The following is a 15435-nucleotide window of genomic DNA, read 5'->3' as shown; positions in this document are numbered from 1 at the left end:
TTATTTATGGACAATTGAGTTGAGTTAAGAGAATTACAAAGTGCAGTTATGATGTATAGGTAACATCAACAGGATGATGCATTGCCGGAACAGTATGTATGCTTAGTTGCGTGATTAAAGTTTATTGTAAGATAGAGTGTTGGAAAGTGATGCATGAGCCTCTCATTGTCATGTATAAAGTTCAGTCCAAGTTATGCCAATTGGATTTCTCATATTCAAGACTAAGCAGATTAACTTCATGTTCATTGCTACGCAATAGTTAGTTAAGATTTAGTTTACATTTATTGTTTTTTTAGAACTTCCAGTTAAAAGTGCTGTGAGAATAATGTATACTGGTGCATGCTCTATTTTTAGTTGCATGATTAGTTTATTGTAAGGGATTGCAAGCTCTATAAACAAGATTTTTAGTTGCATGATTACAGTTTACTGTAAGGAACTGCGAGCTCTATGAAAAAGAGGCTTATTGCCATTTGTGATACAGTCTGTAAAATTGTAAATTGATTGTATGAATAAAAGATTTGATTTGTATGAATAAAAGATTTATTTTGTTTCTAGCGCTTGGAGTGCTTTGGCGAGATGGAGGAGAACCCAAGGAGCCCCAGAGGAATAGAATTGGTTAAAGATCGCATCCCATCTGGTAATTTTTTTGTGAACAAGCGCATAAATATGAATTGTTGAATTCCTGTACAATAGTATCTAAAATTTAGAATAGATTGAGTTACTTAACAAATATTGAGATATCTTTCTCAAAGAAATTAGGGTGAGATTGGTTATTCAGAATGAAATGAGTTACATAAAAAGTTAGATTGGTTTGAGAATGGGTGTTTCTAAAACAAATTGAGATGAGTTTGAATGTCAATTTTTTAAGATTTATTAAGATTGGATGGATTTTTTTAAATTTAATTTCTAAAATATTTGTAGAATAATTCAAAAATGTTGCTTAAGATAAAATCTGTAAATCTGTGTTCCCGAATTTATGCAGGCGTTGAGTTTGAGATGAAGGAGAAAATGATAGAGAATGGAAGTGAAATGGAAGTTCCTGACCAATCACCCATTGAACAAGTGGCGCTGACTGTGCCGGTGACAGACGATCCAACGCTGCCGGTGCTCACATTTCGAACATGGTTCTTGGGAATTATTTGCTGTGCGTCTTTGGCATTTTTGAACCAGTTTTTTGGGTACAGAGCAATTGCGTTGAGTGTTAGTGCAGTTGCTGCACAGATAGCAGTGCTGCCAGTGGGTCGTTTTATGGCTGCAGTTCTGCCCACCAAGGAGCTCTATATCCCTGGAACAAATTGGAATTTCTCGCTAAATCCAGGCCCATTCAACATGAAAGAGCACGTGCTTATAACTATATTTGCTTCAGCAGGAAGTGGGGGAGTCTATGCAGTCAGTATTTTCACCATCATCAAAGCCTTCTATCACATAAATATTAATCCGCTAGCAGCATGGTTGCTGATTATTACTACTCAAGTAAGGAAACAAATTCAATATTAAATGTCGATAACCAGTACTTGTTATTTGGGAGTCAAGCTTCCATGAAAAAAATATTTTAAGGTTTAGGACTGAATCTTAGATCTTGTACTGGTTGGGGATAATGGCGTTTGCAATTTGCCAGATGCTTGGCTTTGGATGGGCTGGATTATTCCGAAAATTTCTGGTGGAGGGTGCTTACATGTGGTGGCCTGCAAATCTTGTACAAGTTTCATTGTTTAGGTGATTATAGCAATATTCAAACCTCTTTAAAAGCAAATAAACGTTATTTCAAATAAACTCGATTCCTCTGTCCCACTGCCACCACACCACGAGATGTTGGTTATTTGTATTTTCTATTGAATAACGATTTTCTTTTTGGCAGGGCCTTACACGAGAAAGAAAGGAGACCCAGAGGTGGTTTGACAAGAATGCAATTTTTCATGACAGTTATGGCCTGCAGCTTTTCATATTATGTGATACCGAACGTGTTTTTCCCGGTCATTTCAAACCTATCAATTCTGTGTTATATATGGAGCAAATCAGTTACAGCTCAGCAGATTGGATCAGGCTATTATGGACTGGGAATCGGGTCGTTTGGTCTGGACTGGAATACAATTGCAGGGTTTTTGGGGACTCCTCTGGCAACTCCATTTTTTGCCATAGCCAACGTTATGGTGGGTTTCGCCGTCATCGTCTATGTCATCACTCCCATCCTCTACTGGAACAATGTTTACGATGCCAAGAAATTTCCCATTATCGACTCAGCTTTATTTGCCAAAGATGGTACAGAATATAACGTGAGCAGAATTCTTGGAAAGAATCATGAATTTGACGAGAAGGCCTACAATGACTACAGCCCAATACATCTCACCGCTTTTTTTGCTGTTACCTACGGCGTGGGTTTTGCAGCACTTTCAGCGACACTTAGCCATGTCTTCCTCTTTCATGGCAAGTATGTATCATGCATATTACGTTTACTATGTACCCTGTTTTCACTCCTCTGCCTTCTAAACGAATGATAAAATTGGAAAATTAAAGATAGCTAACATTGTTTTGGATTCAATTATATAAGATTTGTGTTGCATTAGTGTTTGGGATCACCAATAAGTTGAGGTAGAAAAATCACACATATGATCAATAACCTTGATAGGAAACAAATCTTACACAATTAAATCTAAAAATAACATATATAAAATTAAAACAGCTTAAACACCATTTCATTCAAATTATAAAACCTTATAATTAATATTCTTATTTTGAATACAGAGAAATATGGCGACAGACAAAGGCCACCTTAAATGATAAAGGTGTGGACGTGCACACACGGTTGATGAGGACAAATTACAAGCCTGTTCCACAATGGTGGTTTTTGATTGTGCTGATAGTGATGATGGCTGGTGCACTATGGGCCTGCGAAGGATTCAACAAACAGCTTCAGCTACCGTGGTGGGGAATTCTTTTAGCCTGTGCACTTGCCGCTTTCTTTACTCTTCCAATCGGCATCATTACAGCCACTACGAACCAGGTGTTATTCCTGCCTTTTAATCCTCCATTTCAGTTGCTGTTTTCACTCATAGTACAAATCTTTCATTTCTTTCTTGTTTGTAATGTCATGAATCTGTTACTTGGATGCAGCAACCAGGACTTAATATAATAACCGAGTATTTCATTGGATACCTCTATCCGGGCAGGCCTTTTGCCAATGTATCATTCAAGACATATGGGTATATCAGCATGGTTCAGGCTCTGGCATTTCTGGGGGATTTCAAATTGGGTTATTACATGAAAATTCCTCCGCGTTCAATGTTCCTCGTTCAGGTAATTAGTTTTGTTCTCAATTTAACTTTATCAGAAACAAATCTTCCAATCTAAGAAATCTCTAATTGCTTGCTTACCTATAATTAACAGATTTCCGGTACAGCCATTGCTTCCACAGTATACTATCTTACAGCTTGGTGGCTTTTGGATACCATTCCTCATATCTGTACCCAGAAAAATTCTAATTTTACATGTCCAGGCGACACTGTGTTCTATAATGCCTCAGTTATATGGGGAGTTGTTGGGCCTAGAAGGATGTTTGGAAACCTGGGACTATATGAAAAACAAAACTGGTTCTTTTTGGCAGGTGCAGTTGCACCTTTGATTCACTGGCTACTCCGCAGAAAATTTCCCAATGTAAAATTCCTGCAATACATCCATATGCCTATTCTTATAGGAGCTACTGGTAACATGCCACCTACAAGATCTGTTAATTATGTAATGTGGGGCTTGGTGGGATTTATTTTCAATTATATAATATTCAATCGCTACAAGAAATGGTGGGTTCGCCACAACTACATTCTCTCTGCAGGAATGGATGCAGGAGTGGCATTCTTGGCTATTTTAGCTTATTTTTCATTGCAGTATGAAAACATTGGCATAAATGGAACCGGGCAAGCAGATTGGTGGGGATCAAACGTATACTATCCAGATAATTGTCTTGTTGCTTCTTGTCCAACTGATCTGACTGTGCCTAAGTATGACGACATTTCGATGTGTCCTCAATTCAGCTCATAATTGTATGGATATTTTCTACTTTTGTACATGTTGCAAATTTGTGTTAAGGATATGGTGGACAATGGTTGGCGGAATTTCAGGCTGGTAAATCGAAGCTCTGTGTTATTGAAAAATTCAGTAAATATTTAGTAATGTATGATGTATATCCAATCCTGAGTCTATTTCTCTTAAGCTTGTGATTCAAACGGTTTACTTCATATCGATTGACTGTTGGAATTTTCGCCGATGAAAATCAGAATCCTCTTCTGCAAATGAAGTGCATGTTGGATTTATCATTTGCATGTTTTCTATTTCCTATTTTCTTTGTCGTATTTTACAAAGTTATAGTCTTGGAATTCAATCTATTAAATTGACACTAACCTATATGTGGTCAGGTTATGAATTATCATTATAAATGAGTTTTCTATGTTTTTTCATTATAATATACAAAATTTCTAAAACAAAAAAATTAATTATTAAAATTATAGTTATTAAGATTCAGATTTTCTTTCACATATGTTAATTCTAGCTTATCTTTCTGTAACTACATACTATCTTTGCAAACCATAGAATTTGTGCCATCAATTCTCATATTATTTCTATTTTCAAGTTGAAACTACAATTATAGTCATCACCATAAGGTATCCTCAATTACCATTTTCAAATTTCTATATCTCACTTGCCTATAGCATAGACCACTACTCACATGCAAAATCAAATCAAGTGATGGTGGAATTGGTGGGTTAATCTTATTGCATGGAAGAAGAGTGTTGTGCATGGCAATGAAATGATTGTATGGAAGTGTTTGAGGTATGTGTTGCTATGGTTGTCATTGATGTCAAACTTGTTGTTCCGGATTGGTCCGGAATGTCTGTGGTACATAGTTATCATGTTGTGTTGGTGATGTAGTTGTTCTATTGGTTGTTTTAGAAGTGTTTGGGTCCAGAAAGTGTTGTTGATATTGTTTATTATGGTTATGTTCACTGGATATAGTTAAATGGTATCATGGTTATGATAGTATTATGGTTCAAAAATATCTGTGTTCTCTGGGTGTTGTGGCAGTATTTGTAGATGGTTGTGATATTATATGTTAGAGCTATCCTTAGGTCTAGATATGATTTGTGGGAGATTGATTGATGTGTTTTAAGCCTCACCATAGAGTGTGGAGATTCAGATTTGAGATATTTGCTTATATGGATGTGTAATGTGTGGATGGGCTATTGGTTATATTCTGGTGATTGTGGATCGATGAATTGATATTTGGAAGTTGTGTTTTGGTATCCTCTTTCTCCTAGGATGGATTAGTGTGTGTATTTTTGGTCCAGAAGGTATATCTTGGTTCAGGCCAATTTGGTTCAAGTTTCGATAATCTATCTTGTATATAAGGAATGTGCATGATTTAGTTGTATGTAGTAGTACAAGTAGTGGTGGTGAAGAGAAGTGATGAGAGGAAGCAAAGCGAGTGTGTGAGAAGGACATAGGAAGTATAAGCAATAAAGAATAGTTGTTTTTGTATCTTGCCCTGTTGTAGTTAGCTTCAGTTTTTGCAAGTCCTATTTTGTATCTTGCCCCAAGAGTAGCTAGCCTTGGTTTGCAAGTCCATAGCAATGAGATCTTTTCATTGTAATGTGATATACATAATGGTTATATTTTGTGGGTAAGTGCTCACTGTGATTTTTCCCTGTTTGGGTTTTCCACGTAGAAAATATTGGTCTTCATGTGTTGGATATGTGTTGTTGATTAATTGTTTATGTGCTGCATTAATTTCTGTTTGGACAAATTCACCTCCCCTCTTTCTCAGTCCTACCTTGGGTTCAATAATTGGTATCAGAGCAAGGTTCCTCTTGAGTAAGCTTAACCACTTGAGGTAGATTCGATATGGTACAGGACATGCATTACAAAGTTCCAATCTTTGATGGTAAAATTTTTTTGTATTGGAAGGAGAGAATGGAGTCACATTTGGAGACATTGCAAAATGGAATTTGGGAAATCATTTAGTTTGGTTATACACCTCCATAGGGTGGTCCTCAAACTCTGGATCAGATAAAGCTAAAGGAGACTAATGCGAAGGCTAGAGCTATAATCTTTAGTTGTATACGTGATTCAATGCTTGGAAGGGTAAAAGGATTGAAAGAAGCCAAAGTTGTATGGAACAAGCTATATTTGGCATATGAAGGAGATCCAAAGACAAAATAGGCTAGACCGATGAATCAAAAGAAAAAGTATGAGTATTTGAGAATGCTTGAAGAAGAAAGTGTTCAGAACTATATTTACTGAGTTATTGATCTTGTTGATGGCAATAGAGTTGCTGATGGATATTTGGAGGAATGTGATATTGTGCATAAGATCTTGCTGACTTTGCCTAAATCGTACAAGCCACAAAGATGTGTTATACAAGAGAGAAATGATTTGAGTAATTATACCATTGATCAACTTATTTGTACTTTAGCATCCTTTAAGATTTGAAAAATGGAGGAAGAGAAAAGAGAAAAGAAAGGAGTAGCATTTAATGTTTTAAGACTTTATGATCTAAAATGTAGTGGAGATCTAGTTGAAGCTAGAGAAAATTTTGTAAAAAAATTATAGCGAGACACTGAAAAATACAAAGGTAAGTTACCTTTGAAATGTTTTTCTTATAGTAGAATTGCACATTATGATTTTAATTGCAGTTATAAAGAAGACTATAAGAGACCAGATGATGATGAGAAGAAGAAAAAATTTAAAATATGTAATTTTAACAGAAAGGAGAAGGGTTGATGTTTTATTGAGGAACATACATTTGAAGATGAAGTTGATGATGACTCAAATGAAGAATCTTTGTTTCTGGCAATTGAAGATAAGGATGGTGCCTTGAAGAAATCGGAAGAAGAGAGAATAGTCAAGACTGCATTGCATTCTCAGATAGAATTGAATACATGGATTATATACTTCAGATGTTCAAATCATATGATTGGTGATAAATACATGTTTATTAATCCCAAGAAATATGATGGAGGATTTTTGAAGTTTGCTAGAGAAGATGGTGTAGCTATTCGAGGTATTGGAAGCGTTTCTATTGATGGTAAGTATAAAACTGATTATGTTTATCATGTTGAAGGATTAAGACATATTTTGTTAAGTGTTAGTCAGATGTGTAGAAAAGGCTATGAAGTTTTGTTCAGTAGCACCGAACGTGTGATAAAAAAAAAGAGAAGACTGGTAAAAGAGTTGCAGAAGGAGTTAGAACAGGTGGAAATGTATACTATATTAAGAATAAAGAGGAGAGTAAATATTTTATAACACAAAGTAATGAATGTTGGTTGCGGCATAAAAGAATGGGACATGTCAATTTTGATAATATGATCAAGATTTGCATATCTGAAGTAGTTAGGGATTTACCTAGACTTGTGAAGTCTACTGATACTGTGTGCAGAGAATGTCAATTAAGAAAATAAAGAAAGAGGATATTCAAGAATAAGGAGTATTCTACTACGAAACCAATGGAGCTAATCTATATAGATTTGTGTGGACCTACTAGGATAAGACGATTGAATGGAGAAAGGTATTTCATGTTACTTATTGATGATTTTTCTAGGATGAGTTGGGTTACATTTCTAAAGGATAAATCAGAGGATTTTGATAGATTTAAATTTTTTAAATCCATGGTTGAGAATCAAGTAGATGCTAAGACATAATGCTTAAGATTAGACAGAGGAGAATTCACTTCATGGGAGTTTGATAATTTTTGTGAAATTTATGGGATTACAAGGAACTTTTCTATTTCAAGGACTCCTTAGTAGAATGGTGTTGTGGAAAGGAAGAATAGGACTATTATTGAGATGGCTAGGAAATTGCTAAAATATACTAATTTGGCTAATGTGTATTAGAAAGAAGAGGTGCATACTATTGTGTATCTTTTTAACAAGGTGTATATAAGAGTAGATGATATAAAAACACCTTACAAAATGTGGAATGGAAGGCCACTATTGTGAAATACTTTAAAATATTTGGGATCAAATGCCATATCTAAAGAGATGAAGACAATCTTGGAAAATTTGACTCTAGAGAAGATGAATGAAAATTTCTAGGATATGCTACAAATAGAAAGGCTTATCGATGTTTCAACAAAAGGTTGAACATAATAGTAGAAAGTACAAATGTGAAGGTGTGCGAAGAATGGAATCAAATTAAACCTAATACTAAGACCGGTGTTGAGATTATTCCAACAGTTCCAAAGAAGACAAGTGATCCATAAGAGAACAAAGTAAAGGAATGAAATGAAGAAGAAGAAGAAGGTTAAGTGAAAGTTCTTATTAAGTATGTTTAGAAGCGTCATTCACAAAATTAGATAATTGGAGACAAAACAAAAGATGTTCAAACAAGAAGGAAGATTGTAGAAGCTCAAGATCAAGCCAATTACTTTTTTCTATCAATGATTGGGCCAAAGACTTGTGAGGAAGCAAGTAAAGATGAAAGTTGGGTGAAGGCAATGGAAGAAGAACTAAATCAAATTCAAAAGAACAAAACTTGGCAGCTAGTACCTAGACCGATGGACATGAATGTAATAGGAAACAAGTAGATATTTAGATGAATGAGCAAGAACAAGTGATAAGGAACAAGCAAGACTGGTATGTAAAGGATATTCTTAGGCGGAAATAATTGACTTTGAAGAAACTTTTTCTCTGGTAGCAAGGATGGAAGCTATATGCATATTTCTTACATTTTCTGCTTACAAGAACTTTAGAGTTTATCAAATGGAGAACTAGATGAAGAAGCTTACATTGAGAAACTAGATGGATTCAGATTGACTAAAGATTTGGATATGGTATGCAGATTCAAGAAAGCATTGTATGGACTCAAACATGCATCTATAGCCTAGAATGCAGGTAGTGATAACTTTAAGAAACCCCCCTCAAAAAAATATAAAATCTTGGTGAATTCTTATTTGTTTTGGATAAAAATAATAATTTTTATTGGCGAATCTTTCAATTTCTAAAAGAAAAATATTAATATTATTGGCGAATTTTTTTAGATCAAATTTTTTTGGTAGAAAATCTTAGCGAATCTTAGAAAAGAATACGAGTATGCATTAATTACTATTGTAAATAATTTCATCAAAAAAGAAACATTCTTATAGAAAAGTAGAGGCCTAAGATGAAAATCATTAACGAGTTTAAAGGGTAGACACCTCTTTCTTTAGTTACTGTCATTAATTTAAATTAACATTACCCCTCTTTGTATTTTGTCAAATAAAATGTACTTTATATTTGTAATACTCATGAGGCCCAAAGTTGTTTTTATACCATTGATTTCTATTGAGGTCAACAATTGAAAAGCAACTCAACCCCCATGAGCATTACAACTTGCAGGTACAATTTACCTCATGGAATGCAATGATGGTCATTAGATTATATTTTGAATCAATGGTGGCAACTAAAGATTGTTGAGAAAACCCTATTGTAACTAATAATTATGATGTATTATTAGCGAACTAATTTAATTTTTTTATAATAAATTATAAAATTTTGGTGAATCTTTGAGTTCAAAAATTTAATAAAATAAACTCTTTGATGATTTAAATAAGACTAAAATATTTTTTTGTAAAAATGTGGCAATTTAGGTCACCTTAAAACTTAAACTATTAGCCAAATTTTGATTTTCAAATTTAAAAAAATAGCCAATTGGCGAATATTAGCCACTAAAAAAATCACTGAATGCAGGATTAGACAGGTACTTGTTTCAACAAAATTTCAGGAAGGTATGGTAGTCAGTAATCTTTATTTCAAGATTTATGGAGATAAGTTGTTAATTGTTATAGTTTATGTTGATGATATTATATTCGGAGGGAATGATAGTTTATGTAAATAATTTGCTAAAGAGATGCAAAAATATTTTGAAATGTTGATGATTGATGAGTTGTCTTTCTTTCCTGGGTTACAAGTTATTCAATCTGAAAGTGGAATTTTTATCTCACAAAGCAAGTATGTGAAGGAAATATTGAAGAAGTTTGGTTTTGATGATTGTAAACCAGTTACGACTCCTTTAACTATTGGATACAATTTGAGTAAAGATGACGAGTCTCCAGAGGCTAAACATAAGAAGTACAAGTTGATGATTGTTGTATTATTGTATTTGACTGCATCTATATTAGATATCATGTATGTTGTTTGTCTAGTAGCTAGATTTTAGGCGAATCTGAAAGTGACACATGAGAAAATTGTGATTTAAGAACTTTCAAATATTTGAAAGGTATTGTGGACTTTGGACTTTGGTACAAAAAAAGTGGAGATTTATTTTTGAAAGCCTATGTAATGTAGATTGGGCTACAAGTGTTAATGACTGGAAGAGTACTAGTGGTGGTGCTTTCTTTTTAGGGGACATATTGGTCTCCTGGTTCAGTAAGAAACAAGACTCAATTTCCTTATCTAATGCTAAATAAAAATATACTACAGCGACATGATGCATCTTGTTGTACTCAGGCAATGTGGATTAGACACTCTTAAAGATATAAAGGTAACATACAATGAGGCAATTCCTATTATGTGCACGACAATACAAGTGCAATAAACATTTCAAAGAATCTAGTTATGCATTCAAGAACAAAGATTATTTCAATTAGATATCACTACTTAAGGGAGAAAGTTGCTGAGAAGGAAGTTCGATTGGAGTACATTTCTACAAAAGAGCAAGTTACAAATATTATCACTAAGGCATTGGTAAATGATACATTTAAGTTTCTTTGGGAGAAGCTTGTGGTCATTGTCCCTCCTTATAGCTAGGTGCATTATGGAGATGCATCTTTCCAAGGGGAGCTTCTCATGCCTATTTGTTTTCCTAGATTAATGTTGTGGTTGTTCTCAAGGGGAGTAGTGATGTGTGTAGTGTTGCCAAGGCCTTTGTCCTTGATGGAAAGGGGGGAGAGATTGAGCAATTTGAGATAGAGATTTGTTTCATTTATTATTTTTTGGGAGAGAGATTCATTTCTTTTGAGAGAGATAGTGCATTTTGGGAGAGATAGAGATGTGATGTTTTTGATAGAAAGTTTTCTGAGAGAGATTGAGATTTATTTGCAGTCGTTTTGACAGAGAAGCATTGTTTTTCAATTTGATCAAGTGTTGGTTGCAAGATGAGTTTTTGTCAAGTTTTGTCATCAGTGACAAAGGGGGAGATTGTTGAAAGTATGTGTTGTTGCAGTTGGAATTGATGTCAAACTTGTTGTTCTGGATTGGTCCAGAATTCCATGGTATAAAATTATCTTGCTATATTAGTGATGCAATTGTTCTATTGATTGTTCCAGAAAGTGTTATTGATATTGTTTATTATGGTTAACTTTACTGGATATAGTTTTAGTATCATGGATATGATAGTTCTGTGGTCCAAAAATATCTTTGTGTTCTCCAAGTGTTGTGGCATTATTTGTTGTTGGTTGTGATATTCTATGTTAGACCTATTCTTAGGTCTATATATGATTTGAGGGAGATTCGTTTATGTGTTTTGGATCTCACCGTAGTGTATGGAGATCCAAATTAGAGTTATTTGCATTGGAGAGAAATTTTTGACTGTTATTTTCTTATATGGATGCATAGCATGTGGGTATGTTGTTGGTCATGTTTCGATGATTATGGATCAGTGAACTGATATTTGGAAGATGTGTACAGGTGCCCTCTTTCTCCTAGAGTGGATCAACATGTGCATTTTTGGTCCAAAAGGTATATTTTGGCTCAGGCTGACTTGGTTCAAGTTTTGATGATCTATCTTGTATAAAAGGAATGTGAATGATTGAGTTGTGTGTAGTAGTAGAATTAGTTGTAAAGAAGAAAATCAATGAGAGGAAGCAGAGAGATTGTGTGAGAAGGATAGAGGAATTGTGAGAAGTAAAGAAGAGTTGTGTTCGAATGATATGCAAGTTGTGTTGAGACTGTAGTAGAGTTATGAGACAAAGTATTGATAGTTGAGGTTTGAATTGTGTACTAATGTTGGAAACTTGATGCAAAGTTCAAGGACAACTTCATAATCAAGAGATCATTCTTTTCAGATCATTCCTTGTATCTTGCCTTGTTGCAGTTAGCTTTAGGTTTTACAAGTCCTATTCTATATCTTGCCCCAAGAGTAGTTAGGTTTGGTTTGCAATTCCAAAGTAGTGAGATCTTTTCATTAGAATCTTATATACTTAGTGGATATATTTTGTGGGCAAGTTCTCACTATGGTTTCTCCCTGTTTGGATTTTTCATGTAGAAAATCTTGGTGTTCATGTGTTGGATATGTGTTGATTAATTTTTTATGTGCTATAGTAATTTTTGTTTGAACTGATTCAACCCCCCTACCTTCTTAGTTGTGCCTTGGGTTCAATAGGAAGGGGAGTCGCATTAGCATTAAAGTTATTCACTTCTTGAGCCAAGTGTACTTGGTGGAAAAATGTTGTACTAACTTTTTGAGGTGTGGTTAGATGTTGTCATGCAAAGTGTTGAAGGGAAATTGTGGAATTGTAATTTTAACATGGTCATGAGGGTCACTAGCACTAATCTGTTTAACTCATTTGCCACAAAGAGCCCAAAGTTATTATCTTTTGATCTTATAGCTCTATCAATTTTTCTTAAAGTGTGAGTTTCCTAGCATGAAACTCTTCCACGTGAAACTTCACTTGTTAGCTTGCTAGATTTCCCTTATGGTATTTATTGATTCTTGAACTTTCTCTTTAGTGCATGTTCCATAATTTGGTAAGTTTTCTGAAGTTTTAATACAAATGTCTCTATAAGATCTTCCTTTATTCTAGGACACATAGAGTGTAAAATGCCAAGTAAGTTAAAAAGAGAGATCAAAATACTTGTATTTGAGTTTCTTATCTAACATTTCTCATATTTGATAGCTTGACCATTGTATTATTGAATCACTTAAATGTTGGGATTGGTTAGGCTTATTTTTTTGTGGGTGCATTGCGATGATATTAAGGGATTTCCTAAAACAAAATTATAGTTTTAATGACGATAATTATTATCTGATCTATATGTTGTAGAATAAATACAATAAGATAAAATTTTCTAAGTACAAATTCTATGTTCTTATTTTACATGTTTCTTACGATAGTGAAAGAACCTCTTGTTTTCTTAGTTTATTTTAAAATTCAAAAATAAAGAAAACCAACTAATCTAGATTTATTTAAATGTACTAAAACAAGAGAAATTCTTAGAATCTATTTTAATAAAATAGAAATAATTATTAATTCTCTTAAATAAGAGTGATTGTCTAATTACTAATTAAAATCATGTATTTTTTAAATATATAATTTCAAATGAGTAACCCTATAAGATAAAGAAGCTTTTGTTGTTATGTATCCTTATGAGGTCCACCCTCTATATCTTCTTCTCTAGCAATTGGGGGCTTCTCCTTGGTGGAAAAGGGAAGGCATGATACTTTGGATTTGGTAATATTATAAAATTATCTGTAAGTTGAAGTGAATTTTTGAACCTTTTATTTAAAACTAAGAAAAGGTATAAGACATCATATTTTTCTATGTTGTTGGTGCATTGAAAAACAACTCTAAGAGTTTGAGCATGAGAATGTTGTCAATGGAAAAACTAATAAGGCCTTATATTTTCCTGCGATGTTGATGTATTTAAATAAATTATAAAAGATTGAGGGATAAGAAATCTATAAGGTTTTGCAAATAGGATTGTTTTCCACAAGCCATGGTTTGTGTAAGAGCCATCAAAATATAGAGTATGCACCTATGGTTTGTCAATATGGAGAAGGAACTCATTTAGATATTTGTGCTCATATGTATTACATGCCCTATAGAGGCATTGTTGCTAATTTCTTGAAAATAGCTTACCCTTTGATTGATTTCTATTCAGCATATTCTATTTTTAAATTTACTAAGGAGTGTTGCTCATCGTCCATTTTTCTAGACTACCTATTAATGTTATTTTAGAGAGAAGGTAGTTTAGAGTGTATAAATTTACAATGATCTTAGTGGTATGTGAGAGAAAAATGTTTCCAGATTTTACAAAACAAACATCATAGTTATGGAAATCCTTTGATGTTCATGATTGATTAACAAGTTGTATGGAAAAATGGATGGGAATCATCCATCCAACACCTAGGATACACCTTTAATCATTTCTTTTAATTAATTGAAAAGTAGATTAGATTTTTTTTTCTATTTTTAATTAATAAATATAGTCAAAAGTACATCCTGAATGCTTCATAGATATTTGTAATATATAATTCGTATAAAAATTAATGTAAAATTTCCCTTGGAATGTTAATGGCAAGGTTGAACAAGAGAAGTGGTTGATTAGCTTTATGAGAAATTCCTACACACTTACATGGTCTTCTACAACCGACTAAAATTTGAAAGTGTTTATATGGATCACTTAAATTCTAGTGCTTGCAATGCTTTGGAGAATGGATGAAAACACAAGTCCCATAATTGTTGGAGTTTATGTAGGCATTGAAGTTGGGGCAAGGGAGAAAGAGATGTGAAATAAAAGTGAAATGCAAGTTCCTGATGAGTCACCTATGTAAGAAGTGGCATTGATTGTTCCAATAATAGACTATCCAACTTTTTAAGTGATTATAGCAATATTTAAAGGAAATAGCTATTTTCCCTACAAAGAGGCATTCCAAAGACATCATAACACCATGCCCCTTAGTATGTTCATAGAGATTTATATTGCAATGCTATGATGAGATTGTGTAGAAACATTAATAGGGAATTTTGGCTCATGCCATTTTAGATGACCGCTTTCAGTTGCGATGCCCCCTATACATTATTTTTTTGTAAATGCAACGAGCTTAAAAAATTGTCTACAATTTTTCCCATCTATTCATTTTGACATTTAATAAATTAGCACAAAATTTTGAAAGATCTCTTAGAAGTATTTTAAGATGTGTCCAAACAATTGAATGAATTGCAACAATTGTGTCAAAAATACAAGATTTAATCTAACTATTTTGTCCTCTCCTCAACAAATTTGTTAAAACTCAACCAAAGTTGTCCTCATGTGTTTCCTTAACATCTTTTGGCTTTTAATACACCTAATTATTATACCATACAACTTTATTATACAATATCTACAACACATCCAACAAATTACAAATATGTTTGGTAAACATAAGGATATACAACTTTTGAGGCTTTCTCTTGCTAAATAATCAATAGTAAAAAAAATATAATGAAATTATAATTTGGCCCTTCTTATGATTAATACTTATTACATCAGTCTTAGTATATTATTAATGATGGGATTGGTGGTTAACAGATTTGTCACCTACCTCTATATTCTCATGTCCATAGAGATGACAAATGTAATCACAATTGAACTAGTCTAACAAAATATTAATTGACTAATTCTCTGCTTATTTTATAAGGTGGCAGTTACCTTCTAATGATTTTAAATGAATGAACAAACAACTCATATTATTTTAACCATAAATAAAATAAGG

General features: G+C 33.4%; 1 protein-coding gene across 1 annotated transcript; it reads left to right on the top strand.

The window, feature by feature from the left end:
• Positions 1-430: 430 nt before the first annotated feature.
• Positions 431-4151, top strand: LOC131070376 (oligopeptide transporter 5). The gene is made up of 7 exons (XM_058005885.2): positions 431-637; positions 983-1473; positions 1619-1716; positions 1859-2428; positions 2743-3001; positions 3112-3294; positions 3385-4151. Exons 1-7 carry the CDS (start codon positions 577-579, stop codon positions 4030-4032), a joined length of 2310 nt encoding a protein of 769 aa, XP_057861868.2. The 5' UTR covers positions 431-576; the 3' UTR covers positions 4033-4151.
• Positions 4152-15435: the final 11284 nt, after the last annotated feature.

Source organism: Cryptomeria japonica, chromosome 3 (assembly GCF_030272615.1).
Source record: "Cryptomeria japonica chromosome 3, Sugi_1.0, whole genome shotgun sequence".
NCBI lineage: Eukaryota > Viridiplantae > Streptophyta > Pinopsida > Cupressales > Cupressaceae > Cryptomeria > Cryptomeria japonica.
Note: the sequence above shows the minus strand (reverse complement) of the source record. Positions and strands in the feature narration are given on the sequence as shown.